Source organism: Polistes canadensis, unplaced genomic scaffold (assembly GCF_001313835.1).
Source record: "Polistes canadensis isolate GaletaPanama2010 unplaced genomic scaffold, ASM131383v1 scaffold_52, whole genome shotgun sequence".
NCBI lineage: Eukaryota > Metazoa > Arthropoda > Insecta > Hymenoptera > Vespidae > Polistes > Polistes canadensis.
The window spans coordinates 207,584-228,214 of NW_014569599.1; the positions used below are offsets into that span (position 1 = coordinate 207,584).

The window sequence follows — 20,631 nt, forward strand, 5'->3', positions numbered from 1 at the left end:
TATATTTATGTTAATTCTATTATTTTTATGTTGTTTCACATGATTATTAGAAAAAATGGAACCGACTTTTTAATAATAATATAAAAACTAATAATCCCTCCTTCCTTTCTTTTTAATCCTTAACGCTAATGCATTTTTATTATCAAATTTAAAATGTATAGGTATAAAATAGAAAGAGTAATCGTGTCTCATATAATTTTATGAGAAAATGCATAAAAACGTAGTAACTTTTGGCAAACGATTCAGCCGGTTTGTATTGTAAAATATATTCTTTTGTTTGAATGTGTGTGATACTTGAGAAACGTGACGCTGTTTCCGACGTTATTCTTTACGATGGACTCTAAGGTATTACGGGAAACATACAATTACGACACGTTTAGCCACTAATTCGACGGCGTACCTATCGAAGGAACAAGAAGATAAAGAAGAAGAAGAAGCAGAAAAAGAAGAAGAAGAAGATGAGGAGGCTTTGCTCGTTTTGCTAATAACGCAGAAGAATAGCTTACGATCGTGGCACGAATCTTTTGCTCGTTCATCATCCTCTCTCTCTTTCTCTCTTTCATTCTCACTTTTTGTTTATTTCATTCTTCCTTTGGATAAAAAGAAAACCGAAACGAAACAAGCATTTAACGTAAATCAAACATACTTGAATGTGTTTTATATACCCGAACGAGAAACTGTTCATTCATTCGAGTAAATTAATCACACGGCTTGGTATTATTATTTTATTGGAACACAATAGTTATTCATTTATTTCTCGTAAAAATGAATATATCAATCGTGCACGAGATTTGTCGCGTTTTTTTATTATGATTTTTCGAGGGAAGGGCTAATTAATATGATAGATATATATTAATAATTTTATTTTATTTTTTTTTTTTTTTCATTACGAATTTATCAACGAGAATAAAAACGCAACGAATAATTCTTGATTTTAGAATTAGAATGATTTTTTGTCCTCCCTCCCACCCCGTTTAGTATAGAATCAATCGTATAATATGAAATAAATAAAGAATCGAAAAGTATAAGTATGTGTAAGATGAATAAGATTAGAATTAGCCTGAAGCAGATACGATAGTCCCATCCTCGTGTTGAATTCGTGAGAAAGATGAACGATAGTCGGATGGATACGTCAATATGCGTGCCATTAGCCGTGGCTATTCGAATTTATCGCATGACACTACCCCGTAAATCCGTGATTTCTAATTACACGCTTGTGATCGTTCGCCTTTCTCCCTTTCTCTCTCTATCTCTCTTTCTTTCTTTTTCTCTCTCCCTGTCTCTCTTATTTCCTACATTGATGTAGTTGCCATCAGTTCTTCTACTTAAGCTTCTATTTATTATGACTATTGAAGCTGTTGGTTCCGATCGATTTCTATTAAAATGAAAACGACGATGGGATCATCTAACAGAAATAAATAAATAAATAAAATTAAGAAAAAAAATCAAATGAAATAAAGAAAGAAAGAAAGAGATAGAAAAGAAGCAAGAGGAAAAGAAAGTACCGTGAAGCGTGTAATTCACAGTCGACAGTCCGTGAATTATTATCGGCCAGTTTACCGCGTCAGGTTTTAACAGGGAGATCAAAAGAATGAGCAATGCCAAGGCTAGGATTCTCTCTCTTTCTCTCTCTCTTTATAATGACGTCTTTTCCGAGCACCTAATCGCTTAATCGTTTGCTCCATCCTTTTCCTTTTTTCCTCCCTTCATTCCTTCCTTCTTTCCATCACTTCTTCGTGATTTCGCGATTGGATAATTGAAGTTTCCGTAACCGATTACGTCTCACGTCCAAATTAACAATCATATCTTTTCCCAATTGGATATGTTTCTGTCATAAAATATTACAATGTTTAATTAATCGTTTTCAATATGTAAGATATCACGTTTTACACGATGTAAACATGTCATGATCATCCTACGATTACATCCCCCTTTATTTTTTTTTTTACCCTGTTGTTTCTCGTGCTCGTAGTAGTGGTCGTTGTTTGGAAATTCTTGTGAAGTACTTATTTACGTACACGTGCGTTTATAGTAAAGAAGAGGAAGAGAAAAAGAGAGAGAGAGAGAGAGAGAGGGATAAAGAAAGACAAGTTGTCTTTACGTGCGTGGTAATGTGGGAAAAAGTTTCACCTCTATTAACCTTGAATCTTTCACCTTTCGACAGGCTATCGACTTCTGCATACCGCTCGTCGATCATACGCGATATATGTTCCAGCTCTTCCTTTCTCGAGTGCCGGTAGAATACTGCGTATATATATAAATATATATATACATATACATACGTAGAGCTATATTCCGATCCTTGACCCTACACTCGCACATTGGGTATAGTTATAGGTATATTTCCAAATGGAATATTGGTTATATCTAATAAATGCGTATACCTCATCAAATAAATATATATATATGTGTGTGTATATATGCATACTTATATTATTGGGTTAGTAATAGCCTAATAAAAGTAGACTACATTTTGATAACAGTTCATGTTATGAATTACAAATCGTAATGAACATTTTTTTGTACGCGAATGTCAAGTTTGACTGTTCAAATTGAATATTACAAATTTTTATAGATTAATCTTTTCATTTTAATCAGAAAAATATATCGATTGATTTAATAATGATAATAATAAAAAAGAAATATGTGGTCTTTTTTAATCGCGTGTAAATTCATGATGAAATTTTGTATGAAACGATAAAAATTGATTTAATCGTTTTAGCCTATGAACATAGCATACGTATATACTTACACATATATATATATACATATATAGACACGATGCATATATCGGGATTGTAAAATGACGTTAAAGCCACGCCCCTCCTTTATCTTCCCATCGTGACCGTTATTGAGAATCTATGGGAGAGATCGCGGGGCCAATTAGTAGGCGGCGGGATGGATCGTCCGTTAGAAGTGCGCTACCGAATGGTCCATTAGCCGCCTTAGAAGACGATCGAATTCACTCTAACATCGAATTTAATATATTACAATACCTTTTCTATATCACCGTTAAGGTTAGTTCGCCTAATCACGAAATTCATCGATGCTACACATTGTTTCCCTACACCCATTTCACGAGATCATACTTTCTAAATTCTAATTCACCCTTTAAATCGTATCTAATTATCCACCTTTTTATTCTCTTTTTTTTTGTTAACATATATATATATATAGGATGATTCGTTGATCAGTTATTTGGGGATTTTATTTGTGAACTAGTGTCGATTATAAAATATATGTATATGTGTGTGAACGTATGTTCCATTTTGAACAGTATCCATCTATTAAATTTATTTACTTGATTGCGAATATATATCGTGTCATGAAAAGTGGCACGTGAAAGAGTTTATTTCAACGTATTGCTAGTTTTTTGAGTTCTTTTTTTAACGATTTTTATACCAGGTTTATTTTTATTTAGTACCATAGAGTGCTGTGATAGTGCATTGCGATGATTCATTAATTAGTTGCACGAATCTTTTTATTTACGGAATTTTTTTCTGAATCACCCTATGTATGAAGGTATTGAATTAACGATATTAATCTTCTAATCGATTTCATAGTGAAAGGAAAATTTTCATTTATGCCACACTGATGCAATTTGAAGTAAACGGAAGCGTTTGCATTAAGTATTATCCTGTCTACTTATAAATCAGAAATTATGTTTGATTTATATACGCCGTGCATAATAATATCATTTCTTGCGTATACTATTTGTAGATATTAATTCTAATAGTTTTTCTGCGTTTAATTTGAATAATAAAAATCTAAATAATTTGTTCAAACATTGACAAATATTGTTTCTCATTCTAATGGAAAGAAGAAAAAGAAAAATAAGTAACAAAAAGAATTGGAAACTCCGTTACGCATACCAAAGTATTTTATTCGCGTAACTATTTTCTCGATAGTTTTCGAAAAGAATCAGAAAGAGGAGGAGTAGATAAATTGCTTCGATCCCATCGCGCAGTTATTCCGCGTTTGTACATACAGGCTGTTTCAACTTCGATATCGTAATTTATTTATTTAACCATAACAAAAATTATTATTATTTGCATTTTTCATTTAAAACAAAAAATATTTCAATAATTTTCAAATAAAGATATTTAATTTACATCGTGTCGATATAAAAGTTACACAAGAAATTTCTTTATATAAGAATGTATACTTTAGGAGGACAAGAAAAAAAACCAATTTGTCGATTAAGTACGAAACGTGTTAATTAAAAGTATGTTATTAGAATTCAAAGTTTTAGATAATTATGGTTTTTTAGAAACACGCAGTATATTATTCAAGTTCGTAGGAAACGAGCGTGGTTCGTTTATGTTCGTATATACATCGGAACTTCGTGCATAGCTAATGCGGTTGATCGAATCGCCTCCTTGATAACCATAATCACGTAGAAGTTCGCGCGTATCGTCAAGTAGAGTATAACGTATAGCACGTATGTGCATATATACGTCGGAGACGGGGAATTTCACACACATTTCTAAGATAAAACGTGATTTCTAAGACGGTATTGATCTTTACCAACTCGTAAATTGGCCTAAAGCGTAATAAGTATCATGATTGCTTAGGTACTCCTTAGGGGCAAGTCTGATGTAATTTAAGGAATGTCAAAAAAGATTAGAATAGATAGACAAAATATTTAATCGCGTTAATCTATATAATAATAGCATAGAATAAACCATAAACTCGTAAACGAGTCAAAGGTTTTTTAAATAATTTCAAAATTTAATTCTTTTAAATAGGATTTTAAATAAATTCGACAGATTTAACTAATCCGATATTTTTCGCGTTGTTTTCTGGATAACCTAAAGGAGGGTTGCATCTTTTTAATCTAAACACCGTATAATTGATTTTTAGAAGTTATATATTAGTAACGAGATTTCTTCTATGAGAAAAACGAAAAAAAAACATTTTTTACGAACGATCTCTAATATATTTATATAGATGAATATTTTAAATAAAATATATATATTATTTTTGGATATATTTGTTGGAATGAGTATCATTTACAGTTCGTAGGAATCGTATTAGTGGAATTTCTTCTAAAACAAGAGCAGTACGTAAACAGTTTCAGGAGAACGCGACCCGTTCCGCGAGTACAGATGAATGATAAGGAGAAACGATAACGGGTCTTTGGCGGGTGGGCGGACTTACATTTGCAGAAGCGATCGGGAATCGATCGAGAACAGCTTCCGGTTATACGATAGAGATACGTGAAATTATACGATGGCGGCTTTCTAAGGAATGATCTTTCAAACAATTTTTACAATTTAGTTCGTATTTTCAATTGATAATGATCCTAATCGTAAAGTATATCAAACTAATCAAGACCCCTCTAACATTCATCGATATAATAAACGAGTATAAATATATTATACGATATTTTCATATATTTTATTTTCTTTTTTTTTCTCTATCAATATTACCCCATATATATTATAATAATTATATTACGTTAATATAGTTATGTTCTCAATGATTATAATAATTCTTGATATTAATCAACTGATATAAAATTTAAAAAAGTATCCATATACTTTTCTATTTTCTTTCGATGCGTAATAAGTTGAATATAAAAACAAAAATAAAATGATTGGAAAATCGAGAGACAATATTTATAAAAAACCAGTGATGAACAGGTATATGATAGTAAGTAAGTACGATAAGAAAACGAATTGATGATAAACGTATCTCCGTTATAGTTGGAGGCAGCTCATATACGTTAGAAGGAAATATATCGAGGTGCTTAAAGCCAACTAACGGCGCCGGGCGGTAGAATTCGCGCCATAAAGAGCGGCTTATGGTTAGTACGGGAAACAGAAAGCTATGTTCTGTGTGTAGATATAGAATAACACTAACGCGTACCATGGTATAATTCGTGTAAATTTCACAAGCGTGGAAAGCGTTTGGCATAAGTACTGAAAAGACACTTAACTAATCACAATATCGTTCATTCGTATAGGTTTCGAATCAGAGATCATAGACTTTCCCCGAGGACAACATTTTTTTAAACTTCGGTCGTAATTATTAACGATCTTGTTCGAAACTAGTAACGCAGTAGAGTACGGTAGCTGATTCCTATTTATATTTGTATTTCCAGTGATACTTAATTCATTAACGAATACAAAAAGTTAATACACGTATTCCTAAAGGTGTACAGTACGAGTTATAAAATAACATTATATTTGGAATACATTTAATTGTTTAAATTCTACAATTCTATTTTCATTTGTTAAATAATTATACGCTAAATCGTAATTTTCAAATTGGAAATATTATTATTGAAATATTTTAAATATGAATTTATGAAATTATAATTAAAAGAAAAAAAAGAAAAAAAGAAATGATAAAGTAGTACGCGATGGCGGGGAGAAAATATCACTTCTGTTCTGGTTTTGGTCGCAACTCATTTTAGTAATCATGTTAAAAGAAGATCAAAGGCCTCTTATGCCTTGGATGGAATCAATGCAACGCAATTAAACGCATAAGGAAAATCTTCGTGGCACCGTTAATAAAGGTTGGAACGAACGAAAGCGAGGCAACGCGATAATCGGGCGAGGCACATCGATCACTTCTGCCTGGGGAGGAATTATCGATTGGCCCCGGCGAAACCTCACTTCAGTTACACCAACTATAAAAGTATATATGTATGTGTGTATGTATACGTGTACATACTTTGAACAACTTCTTCTCTTGGGATCTAGGTCGTACCCTGAATTCTACCTGCGTGGACGTACCTACGCGTACACATCGCGTAATTGATCACGTACTTGAATCAAGATCTAAGGGTTATGCTTCTAAATTGATCATTTCCGATCTTACAATTATCGAGAGGTCTGGTCTTCTTGTAACGATCTTACTTCTGGTACGCGTCTAAAGTTATACGATTTTCACCGAGTTGATTGATTTCATTTTAACGTATTTGGATTTATTTATTTTTACATTTATATATTCATTTTTTCACATTTGATTAGAAGAAATATTTACGCGACGATAATTATTCCTCTCTCTTTTACTCTTTCATTTCTTGTGTTATTGTTTAAAAAGTCTAACGAGAATTTGTCGTTAAACCTTTTTTTTTTATTATTCCTTGTAAACGTCTGCATCGGTAATAAAAAAGACAAGCATAAGATATTATCAAATCTGAATAGTAGACTCTCTGACCGTTACGATAATCGTAACGTTATCATTGTAATTGGTTCGACGACTTTAAAGCTTATCTTAACGAATTAAAAAGAAACAAAATTCCCTTGCAATCGAAATAATAACGCGTAAAGGATAAAACGTTAGCATGTAATGCGATACGCGCGTGTAAAATCGACGTGGTAATCGTGAAAGGTTTTTCCAACACAGTTTATCGCATGTTCGATGTAACGGAACTCGTAGTACTTTTTTTTTTTTTTTATTTCCGATTTAGCATCAAGTAAGCACTTACTTTGCACTATGCACTTTTCGTTCTATACGAGCTAAGTAACAATTTCGTAATTCTCTAATTACAAGGTAAAAGTGACGTTGATAACGGTGATGTAATTTATTTCTATGTGTTATTACTTATTATCGAACATTAGGCGTATGAACAAACTCACACATGCAATTCTATTTTAAAATAATTATCAATTAAAATGGTCATTATATATTTTAAAAAGATTATGTAATAATAGAATTCATTTTGTTAGGAAATAGAAAAAGATCATCAATTCAATTTTTGGATTCGAGTAAATTGATTTGCAAATGTTTAGATAATCGAAGATTTATTAAATATTATATAGCTGTTTAAAAATATATATAAAAAACAATAAAAATATATCTCCTCGATATATAGAAGCTAACGAGTCACCTGTTGCACGTGTAGAATTTGCAAAATGATCATCAAATTTGTCGCCAGATTAAATCGATTCGTATATGTCCGAGTAATCGTAGATTCGTCAAAATTAATGAGAGCGTGAATATTTAACGTGCAAACAGATAGCGATATGAGGAAGCATCGCGACGACTATAATTCTCTATTGACAACTGCAAATAGATTTTAACGGTGAGCATTACAGGGTAAATGGAAAACCAAGAGAGAAATAGAGAGAGAGAGAGAGAGAGAGAACATTGAAGTAAATTATTGACGATTAATTGAAAATTTCTATGCGTTTCCACGCACGATAAATTATGGTATACGTTTGAACTCGCCGCTAAAATACATCGATTATGTATTATTGATGGATAGTTTTAAGAGAAAGAAAGAGATGCCTAAGGTGATAAAATAAGAAAAGTTTCTCAATCTTACGAGAATTACTTAATGCAAATTGATCGATTATGCAAATTGTATTAATTCATATATATTTTCTTTTATTAATAATTATATTTAACGATATCAATGTGTGTAAAATCAAAAAAGAATACAATTTAAAAAAAATCTAAAATAACTCACTCGATGCGTCTCACGAGAATAATTAAGTTAATAAAGGAATAATAATAATAATAATAATAATACCGATGATCAGTAAGTAAAGATCTCTAAGAAGCTAAGTTAGACGAGTCTATTTTGCATAAATACGACCATTATCATAAGTTCGCGTTATCTAAGAGTCGTGGAAAGAGCACGAAAAAGGAAGGAAGGGAAAGGAAAGGAAAGGGAAGGGAAGGGAAGGGAAGGGAAGGAAGGGAAGTAAGGAAGGGACGTAAATTTTCGCCGTTTTCAACGCGTGATAAATTATCGCGAACGTGTGCTAGACTTTTTCCAAGTAGACGTGGGACTGTGGTCCATTCCACCCACACACCGTACTGTGTGAGGCCATGGGGCCCCTCGGTGTTTCACGACGGCGTGCACGACGTCTTCCGAGCACGACCAGAAAGAGAAAGAAAGAAAGAGAAAGAGAAAGAGAAAGAGAAATAGTATGAGAGCGAAAGAGAGAGAGAGAGGCGTTACCGCTTGGGTAATATACTAGTAAATACGTCAGTAAGTAAAGTCGGTAAATACTCATTGATACATCGCGAGTAGAGGTACTCGTTAATGCCCCTCCGGTATAACGAGATCGGCCGATCCGATCGAAACGAGCAAAAGCCGAAAGATCGATGATCCGATCGATTCAGCACCAACCAACCACTGCCGGAAATGATGGTACTCGATTTAAGTACCCGCATACGTGCGAGAACTCAGCCTTATAATTTTCGACGGATCGAGTATTGTTACTGTGAAGTGTATCGGGAACAACGAGATAACTTAGGGTATTACGTATTTATATACTTTGTAGAAATTTAACTTTGAGAAAGTATATATATATATAGTACTTATAGTAAGTATATACTCTACTTATAAGTATCTCTGAGTATAATAATTGGGGACCCTGTCCGAAATATTTCTCCGACGATTCCTTTTCTTTTTTGAAATTATTTTCATGAAATTATAGTGCGATTGGTTTATATAAAATTGGCAAAAAGAAAGTTTTTTCATTTGGCCATAAATCGCTCATAATTTTAAAATAAGATTCTTAATGACCAATCATGATCAATGTTTGTTTTATCAATGTAAGGAGATAGGGGTGAGAGGCCGAACACGTGGATTATTCATGATGTGTAATAAAAAACTTATCATAAGTTATGTGATATTGAAATAATTGATCGATAAACGAGTCGAATGTTTTTTTTAGCTTAATTTAACGCAAAGCATAGATTCGATCTATTGTTATTTTAGCAAAATGCATCAAGAGTCATACATACCACTGAAGCTGAACTAAGATAAGTTAAAACTAAAGTAAAAAATGAAAAGAAAAAAAAAGGTAAGATAGTTCTAAAGCATTTTGCGCTACAGAAAACGCAGATAAGTTTCACGCCAAGGATTAGTTTCGCCTTGGTCTTTCTATGGTGACGGCGCATTGCGAACGACTTTATCGTCGAACGTACGAACGAACGTAGGAACGAACGAACGAACGGTCGTAAAGAAACGACCGCTTTCACGAACGAGCTCCTTAGGCTAAGTTACGCTCTCGTGCCTAAGCACGAGGAATAGACGACGGTTTGATCTGTGTATTAGAAGACTCTCAAAGTTCTCTCCTATCGAACGACGAAATAAGATCAAAAAGATCTTCTCTTGGTGTCTTGGTCTATCTTTTATTTTTTTTCTTTATTTATTTATTTAACGTTATAACAAATTACACTTATTGCTATACTTTTCCTTTTCTAAAATAACATTGTATAAAATTCGTATAATTTGAAAGTAACAAATGTTAGCAAATTAACCGAGAAATTGTAACGACATGATCGTTTTATTTTTGTATTAAATATTCGCGAGATGTGTACAAACATATATGTTTTTCGATTATCGGATTAACCAGTTTTTATTTAAGAGCCAATGCTTAGATTATAATTTTTAATTGCCTATCAATTTCTCTTTTATATTGAGCAAAAGTATACAAGGAGAGTGATACGTTTAAATTAATAAATAAATCAATCGAGATTCTCTCTAACATGCGCAAAGAAAAAGATAAAAAGAGAGAAAGAGAGAGAGAGAGAGAGAGAGAGAGAGAGAAATAAATAAATAAAGAAAGAAAGAAAGAGAAGCGTGCTAGCTAATCGTTCGTAGTCTCTAGAGATTTCTCTCGATGCAACGACGTTCAATGATTTACGTACCTATCTCTAATTGATCCGAACCGTCTCGATGCCTATCCGCCGGCATAAAACTAATTTTCTACTCGTTAAAATAACCCTAAGTTGATACGATTTCCACGCTGTCTAGAAACTTACTGACGAAATCGTACTAACGTCAGATTTAAAATGAAGGAAATGAACGAAAGTAATGCAACGTGCGTACGGTTAATGTCTATGCACATTTCCTGTTACCTGTTCTATGTTAATATCAATTTTTCCAATGTTTCCTAATTTATTCTAGAGAAATTTCACTGCAAAGGATAATAATATTATCGAGGAAAGAAAATAAAAGAAAAGGAAATTATTTTCTTGCCATTCGAATTAGTTATTATACTGTTGAAATTATTGTACATTAAAAATATTCTAAAGTTTTAAAATTTACGGGAATATAACGAAATATTCCAGACACGTAGCTCAAACAAAAGTGAAGTATCCGAAATGTTGAAAAAAAAAAAGAAAAGAAAGAAAAGAAATCTGGACTCTGTCTCATCGATACGTTTTTCTTGTTTATTCTTCTTCTTTCGTTTGTAGTTTTTAGTCTTTTAAAATTGGCAGGAAGAGAACGTACGTTTGGAGTAGCTAATCGACGACAAAAGGTATAGGCTTCGCCAACTACGGGATTACAGTTAGGTACTCGAGGATCCGGCCAGCTGGTATGCCGGAGGAAGGAAGAATAAACGACAAAAGCGATTGCATGAGAGAGAGAAATAAAGAGAAAAAGGGAGAGAGAGAAATGCAGCGGACAACGCTCCTCCACGACCAATGGAAGGAGTTTCGCGTTACAATAAGCGAACGTGTTTAGTATTCGTGTAATACAAGCGATCTTCCTATTGAGCACCAAAGTCACGTGTTTCGTACTTGTCCTACGAGTCTGGCAAAGACAACCACCATGGGAGAGAGAATTGTACGAACTTTGAAAAAGAAATGAGAAAGAATGGAGACAGAATTTTTCCATAAAATAAATTTCTATTTATTTTATCACAAATGAGATTGGTTACAACGACAAAAATGAATTACTTTATATGAAATTTATTTCCAATTTTTCTTTGTCAAATATAATTTCATTATTATCGATGACAATAATTTTTTGTATTCACGAATAATAGTTTGAATTATTTCAAAAGAAAATTGTTCTTTTTTTTCTTAATCTTTCTTCTATCTTTAATACGAATGATTTGGTCTTTGAAATATTGCCATTCATTATTCATTAACACCTGTTCTTCGTCGTAGTAAGCTTTAGTAAGAGTGGCAATATAATTGTTTAGATCGCGTTAAGAGACCTACTTTTATTCCAGAAAATTATCTTGGTCAGTATGCCGATACTATAACGGAGAAAATATTTTAATCTCGATATTAATTATTTATTTTATATAAGAATTGTGTTACATCAACGATAATATCAAAGAAATGGTAAATTTGTGTATAGACAAACATTTTTACAACCTACTTCAATTTTTCTTACGAAATCATTAGTCAAACTGTCTTAAGAATTTATAAATGCATTATAATTTTTCGTTACCTACTTATATACAACTTTGAAATAAAATCATTTCTAAAATCCATTTACGAACAAAATCATATCTCGTAGCTGGATATAATTTTTTTCTTTCACATACATCCGTATACTCGGATAGGAAAGAAAATATTTATCGATTAACCCGAACAATTAACCTGAAAATATTGTACAAACGTACAATACGAACAGTAAAACCGTGTAAGTAGCATCTTCATGAACCCAACGGTAGCTAACAAAAGAATGAAGCATCGAATCAAGAGGAAGATTAACGTTCGCAACGTATTCAACACCGGATTACATGGAAAATGGACGTCTTACGTTCCCCTAAGTTTCATTCTAACGATCGAACTTTATATTTTCTGATTTATTCGTAGCTTTCTCTATCTATCTATCTATCTATCTTTCTCTCTCTCTCTCTCTCTCTCTCTTTGATCCTTTCTCTCTTGGCTTCTAGAATTCTTCCTTCCTGTTTTTAAGAAGTGCTTAAGCAAGCCTAATCGGCTACACGCTCGCAACATTGCCAACTATGGGATTACAGTTATCTACATGGAGATATCCTTGCCATATATACACACACACACATAAAACGTGAATAATACAACTATTCGTGAATATAACCAGCTGATCTCTTCGTAGAAATGGAGAGAGAAAGGAAAGAGAATTCACATTGAAGTGATGCGCGGCATAAGAAAAGGAGAATAGAAAATACACATAGACACCACCCTCCTCCTTCTCTTCTCACACCGTACCACACACCCTTCTCGTCTCGTTCCACCTTTTACCGCAATATTCTTTCTCCCTGTTAGCTATACATAAATGGACGAAAGCTATAGGAACGTTGTTGAAGCGTGCGAAACTATGGGCATGTCTTTCAAATTTAATTAACGTCTTCCGTAACAAAGGACATTGTCTTATTACGTTGTATGCGTTTTACGCCCGAATAGATCGTCTAATAGCTTATAAGATAGAAAAGATTTAGACTTATTTTCTATAAAGTATCATGAGTTGTGTTGTTGCTACTTGGATGTGTTGTTTGTAAATCGATTTACACAGATTGTCGAGAAAATGATTGTTTCGTTGGAGAGACGTTATCTTTTATTGCTTTATTCTTCGAGATCATTTCTACTCGTGTAAAATGTGGATAGTTATGGCTATGATAAATACAATAGCTTATTTTATAGTTGGTACTATAAATATTTAGATAACATCGTATTCGATAGTTTAGTTAAAGAGTTTGGTCAATATGTATTTTATGCAATTTTTAAAATAATTAATCTGAAATTATATTCGGATAAGAGTAGTTTATGTTTAAAATCATTTGAGTCAAGCTGTGCGCGAGTTTTAATTTATTAATTGAAAATAATTATTTAGAGTAATTTATAGAGTAATTTATTCGTTCCCATTTAATTCTACAAACTCATTTTACTCTATCTTATTCGAATATATAATTAAAATTAAATATAAACGCGCGAATGATAGAGATCTCGTAAATCAGAAATAATTACTTAATAAGATTCGAAGTAATCCAAGGTAGTGAAAACTATCTTGCAGTAGGAAATATCATTCGTATTAAATAAAGAAACGATTACAGTTCCGTAGACGTAATTAACTTAAAACGATATTCAAAGTAAATATATTCTCACCGTAAACACTTAACTCCATAAATTCCAAAATAACTACATACATTATTGAAATATTCGATTTAACCAACGACTAAATTTAAATGTTACTATAATGAAACGTAAGTTAACTTCTAAACTATTGAAAAAAAAAATTGTTTTCCTATGAAAAAAGCAGTCCAGCAACGTGTTGTACTTAATCTTAACGGTACGTCCTTAGGATGGAATCCGAAAGTGCAATGTTCATCTTACAAGGAAGATTATTTTAGCGCGACCATAGGCGCATACCATGCTTGCTTTATTCACTTTTATTAATCGTATACCGTTCGTTGACAAAACGGCAGCCTTGCCGAAGCTCGAAGTTACAGTTACTCTTAGGTGTATATCCTCTTAGAGAATCCTCGAACGCGCATACAGTTTCCAAGGTTGAAAAGATCCAAGAGAAATAGAAGAAGAAGAAGATGAAGAAGATGAAGAAGGGGTTTATAAAGAACAGGAAGAAAAGGACGACGAAGAGAATGAATAAAAAAAAAAGAAAAGAAACAACGAGATAGTGGGGGGAGGTCCGGTAGGATTGAAAGTTCGTAAATAGATGCGATTCGCAAAGGATGTGGGGGCGTGTGAACCGAACTTAAAAGGCCCACGTGATGATGATGATGATGATGATGATGATGATGATGGTGGTGGGTGTGCCTTGTTGGCTTCCGCATACTCCTCTGTAGTCAACGCAAGTTCTCTTCTTATCTTCTTGCCAACGAAAGCAAAATGCTAAATGTGTTCCTCTCGTGTGTACATGCACGTGTAACTACTGCACATGTATAAACGTAACACACGAGATATATCTGTATGTGTGTCTATGGTGTAAAGGTATATATACATAGGTATATATATTTCTCTTTACGTAGAGACATATCTCATGCGGATTTATGTGGAGCGACGTATTGTAAATCGTAATAAAGCGGAGATCGCGTTGAACGAAGACGAACGGCTTCTTCTCCTTCCTTCTACCTTTCATGGATTTAAATGCTTAGGAGCGGTGTCCCTTTGCCGGGCTGCTTACATATGTGTGTGTGTGTGCGCGCGTTCACCAAGTGACACGAACTTCGTGGAATTTCTTATAGTCCTAACATCGTACTTATTTTTTTCTTTAAACAACGTTACAGAGAGTTCTTTGTGCCGTTCTTATCTCAAAATAGAGATAAGTGTAACAGATATTGTTTGTCAGATATTCATAAAACTTATCTGATATTTTTATGGCTCTTTGTTATCATGCAACGCGAGTGTTTTTAGTTTTTTCTTTGTAAGATGTACTTTTTCAATAAGATCGAAAATCAGATTATTTGCAATAAGAATTTGCACGTTTTGTTATTTATTAAAACTATCACGTGGCATTAATCAATCGTGTTTCATGTAATAATTGATTCGTTAAAAATAATTGTATGCGTGTATTCGATTCGATAAAAAGTAAAAACTTACCGGGCAGTGTCAGACCGCATGTCAAAACGTGTTCCGGTACGTCATGAATCGTCCTGGGTGAAGTGACTTCGTCGGCTCGTTTTTTCGTTCCTGAAACAGAAACCAACGAGGGATCTCGTTACTCCCGCATCCTTTGCAAACACGAGGACCACCCTTGCGCTCGAATTCTCTCAAGAACAATGTGGGACGCGTTATTTGGTAATATGATCGAATGCATAGGTGTGTACACTGGTGGTACAAGTGAGCTTGCTATGGAATATCCCACATAATGTAAATGTACTTTAAATCATCTCTGAAAGGATATCGATTACTATTGTAATATTTTATTGCATTACACACAATACGAGATTACACGGTGATATCAATTTCTTTCTTTGTGATATCATGATCTACACACGCGTGCACAAAAAGTACTTAAAGTTTGGAAAAAGAACAATGAACTACCAACAAAAATGGGACGAAAATTAATTATCTATATTACATTTGAATAAATTATTTTATGTTGTGTAGATATTTCTTAAGTATATTTCTTAAGTTTCATGTATTGTAACTTGAAAAAAAAGAGAGATTACGCTTGTTCAACTGATCTTTCGTTACAAAATGAAAAACTATTAAAAATCTAACTTTTCTCTTGTCTATATATTTTTGAAATCATAACGAACTAATAAATATTTGCAATGTAATATTCATTTAGATGGTAATATTTCGAGAGAAAAGTTACGAGTACGTTGCACTTGAATAAACTTACGTGGATTTGCGGGATTAACCTTCGCTCTCGCTTTCTCTCTTTCTTTCTTTACAACTTTATATATCTTTCTTTCTTTCTTTCTTTCTTTCTTTCATTCTTTCTATTTCTTTCAGTATATGCCAGACACTTTGACTTTCCTTATTCGTCGTATTTTAAGATGAGAACTTTAACGCAAAAGAAGACATATATGTATATGCAACAGCTCGCATAGTTGATGCCACTCATCTCGAGACGTTTGCATCGTGAACTTGGTGTCGCGTCTCTGATATCTTCCTATATTTCTTTATTTCTTTCTTTTAATGTGCACAGGCTCTTCGGATGAAAGCCAATCGCGCTTTCGAATGAAAGACGTTCGACGTTATGACCGTGTAATATCTTTTAATTAATTTATTCATCTTTTATATAATACGACACATTATATTCTTTTATAAGTAACATTTATTTTTTATTATTTTTTCCTTTCCTCATCTATTTTTTGCAGTTTTATATATGCGCCAGTAATTATTTCGTATTTTTCTCGAGCTAGTAATGCACATTTTAATAATATCGAGAATTGTAATGGAAAAAGTGATACACATACATATATATATGTATGTATGTCTGCGTGCATGTATCTGTTTCTTAAGACAGGCTTTAGTCAATATCATAACAAAAACTACGGACTGTTAGGAGCACACGAAAGGTAAACAATGTTCTTCAGTCCCCTTCCGTTCTTCGACACGGTAAGACCTATCCGTTGAGTGTAACATAATTTATTGTTGAATAATTTCATTTCTAACGTTATCGATGTGATAAATTTAATATTATTCAATATTATTTTCAATCTTTTTTGCGTATACCTCGTTTTGCGATTAAAAATTTGTTTTAATTTGACAGGATAGATCGTAATCAAGTGTTTTACAGTATTTCCTATTAATTATATTAAGTAATCGTGCACACGAGATGGATAATAAATGTCGCCGATAATCACTGGTATGTAATATATCTAAATAATAAATGTTACATCGTAATTTAACATATATCACATTGATATATCAATCGTTAATAGCAACGTGATAAAACGTGTTATCCTTTAGAATATATTGGTCATTAATTTATAAGTTATTTATTATACAACATTTTTGAACGAAACTTATATCTAATTAATGTAGACGTGTGTTAATGGGATAAAATCAAATTTTAGAGACCATTATCGATAAAATGTAATTACTTTGTACGTTGTGTTCGTAAATGAAAATAAGTGCTCCCGACGGTACAATTAAATAGAAAAAGAAAAGAAATAATATTAGAAAAGTACAAATATCTTTTTTTATTTTTAACGACGTAAAGTAATAATTAGTTAGAAAAATTCCTGGCGCCGTTTATATAAGTATAAAATACTATTAATATCAAATTGATTGGTAACTAACTCTCTCTCTCTCTCTCTCTCTCTACTTCTTCATTCCTTGCAATATTCCGTTCAGCCAATTAGTATTTGCTGTTTGCTCATGGGCGTTATTAAGCGATTAGAAGACATTTTACCTATGGGGTCTAATTACAGGTTCTCGCGTTCGGTTATAAGTTTATCTCGTCTACGTTTATACTGGTAAAATCGATTCCTTAGCGATATACAGTCGTTATTACTTTCCATCACGCTTCTTCATGACTTATTTACTTTATATTAACCATGGAATTTTGCTTTAACGTGCGTTTTATAATAAATGCTCATTAAAAAACATCAGTAACATATTATATATTATTTAAATATTTGTCAAATATAAATTAATAAAAAATTAAAACATGTGTATGTATGTATAGACAATTTTTTATTGAAATAATTATTTTCTCCAAATTATTCGAAACATTTTATGAATCTCGAGACCGAAGAAACGCGAAGAAGTTAAAAGCGTGAAAATTTGCGGGAACATATTCAATGCAGCGAATCATTACGGGAAAGGGCGTTAATGACGTGTGATAATTACAAACTACCAACATGACCAAAGACAATGGTTCAACGGATGCATCCACCGACTACTAATAAACCTGAGAAGAAAGTCATCGTTGAGGCGAGAAAACAAAGCGAAGCTTCATCGAGAGTGCGAAAGAAATGCAATTACCATTGATTTATCGCTACGTTCTTAACATTCTTAGAACTCGTTGTCGATCATTCCAACGAACCAAATGAAAAATAATGGGAATACTGAAATTGTACGATCATATATTATCTCATTTTTATGCTCTATAGTATTATACTGATTATTTGCATGCATGTATAATGTATGAAGTTTTTTTTCTTTTTAGGAAATAACAAGGATTACTTTTTCTTTTTTCTTTTAGTATTATAATCAGATAAGAAAAATATTTGAAGTATTTTAAAATTAATTAGAGTAATGCAACACGTGCATTGTATCAATATACAATTTAATTATTAAATATATTAATTATTGTAATTTCGTTAAATGAATTAAAATTTGTTACATTTCGCTGATAGGAGAAAGTAGATTCGCAATTAAATAAAGTTAGCATAACATAGCCCGGAAATGTTCACAGCAGGCATGAGGATGAGGATGGTATCGATATAATAATGTGTCTTCCTCATCTGGCATCGTCGTAGGATCATTGACATGATGATTTAAACGAGAGAGAGAAAGAGAGAGAGAGAGAGAGAAAAAAAAGAGTGAGTGAAAGATATACACGAGGGGAGATGATCGAGGTCACCGACACGCAATCACACGCTATTCCATGCGTTGCATACAGTTGATGCAGCTGTTAATACACAACCACTGGGATTTTACTCTCATATTGTGTTATGTACAGTAGAAATCGAATAAAATTGATTAAAATGTTGTTTTCTTAGATATCGGAATTTCTTTTTTCTTTTATTTCATTTTTACGTAAAACGTGTTAATTCGAACCAACTATATTTAAACTATATTGTATTATATTTAAACAAAATGATATTTATAATAAATAAGTATTTTCATTATAAGAATTCATGATGCAAATAAAGCGGAAGTAGCTCAACGTGAAAGCTTATCGTTACTTCGATTAACTTTTAACCGAAGGTTGATTGGATTTTCATACTTTACGACACGTCGTTTGCAACTCAAACGTTTCTATTCCTACATTCCTGTCACCTTTTCTATCTTATGGATGCGACCTTTGTGATGCTTGTCCATCGTTTCTTCTGAATGCATTATACTATGCTTGCGATAATAAACAGCAATTGAATGCATCGATAAGTTTCAAATTCAACTAAGTAATCTTACTCGAGTGTCATAAAAGTATCGAACTGATCGGACATTGCTTTTTTTTTTTTTTTTTGAATTAATTTATTCGCGCATTAATTAACAAAATAAATCGTAGATGTTTTCAACAAATTTATATTACCGTTATATCTGTGATCTTTCGTGCTAATATTTCATAACGCTTCATAAATTTAACTAGCTTAAAAATTTGTTGACTTGCATTTAAATATATTCGACACGTTTCTCAAAATTTACGAGATACGCTATAAATTGTGAAGATGGGTGAGTAAGGAGAGGGGGCTAATAATATTCACGAATTATTAAATATCTATTTAAATTTGTCAACGCGCGATAAAGAATTGATATATATCCTCAATTTCATTTGGAAGAGAAAAAACGATCGATAGAAACCAATTGAAACTTATCGAATCACATTGGCCGTGCACGCGGAAGCAATTAAGGTCTCCGATAGAAACTTGGTGGAACGATTTATTGAAGTAAAGAGAACTTTTCGATTCACGAGAATACGTCTCTAGAAAACTTTCTTTTTCCCTTCATTAACACCGAAACGATGACGACGACGACGACCCCTTTCAAACTTTTTATCTTTGATCATAGGAACCTTTCAATGATCATCTTTTTATATTCTCCTTCTCTTCCATACCGAATTGCAGATCAAAATTTAATATAATTCTATTTGTCGTATTAGAAAATATTTCGAGATAATCGAAGACGGTTCTTTATAGGAAACGGAGAGGGAGGGAGGGAGGGTGGAGGTTACCGGTAAGAGCCCCATCTAACTCGATTGAGAAAGACAGGAGAATTAAGGGTCTGGATTAATCCAATTGTCTTCGCATGTAATTCAATTGTGAAAGGAAATTAAAAATCAATAAGTACCTTGCACTACAGTACAGTCTCCTCCATCAACGATTATGGTTAGGTCTTGTTAGAACGATATTAAGATACTTGATGCAGAAATTAAATTCATGAAAAAAACAATTGGAAACATTGGGGGTAGGTTAGTAGAATCAAATTATTTTTTTCATTGAATTCACATATATCTTGTAAGGCTAAATATTTCAACGAGATCCGTTTCAATTTATCCTAATTTTGTTTGTGATACAAACTCCGATCGTAGGGACTGTAGAAAAACACTTTCTTTAAAAGGATGAAATGTCTGTCCCTTTCCCTCCAATCCCATTTCATCCCCCTCTTAGACCCCTCCTCCCTTTGTTTAACGCATGCACAGAGGAGAACGACTATAGAGAGGTGAATAGCCTCTATTGTAGAAGCCGCTTGATTCTCGCTTAAGTAGATATGATTGAGGGCCGCCGTAGGGACGATCAATGAGTTACTAAGTATAGTCAGCTCATGAAACAAACGTTCAATCAAGCGATGCTTGGG

General features: G+C 32.8%; 1 protein-coding gene across 3 annotated transcripts in view; it reads right to left on the bottom strand.

The window, feature by feature from the left end:
- The window catches only part of LOC106785530, a 224,641-nt gene that overhangs the window by 79,275 nt on the left and 124,735 nt on the right, over positions 1 to 20,631 (bottom strand). For all 3 annotated transcript variants that reach the window (XM_014746090.1, XM_014746091.1, XM_014746092.1), the window contains one exon: positions 15,253 to 15,342. In XM_014746090.1, coding sequence (XP_014601576.1) covers positions 15,253 to 15,342 — 90 coding nt within the window. The remainder of the gene's footprint in view (positions 1 to 15,252; positions 15,343 to 20,631) is intronic.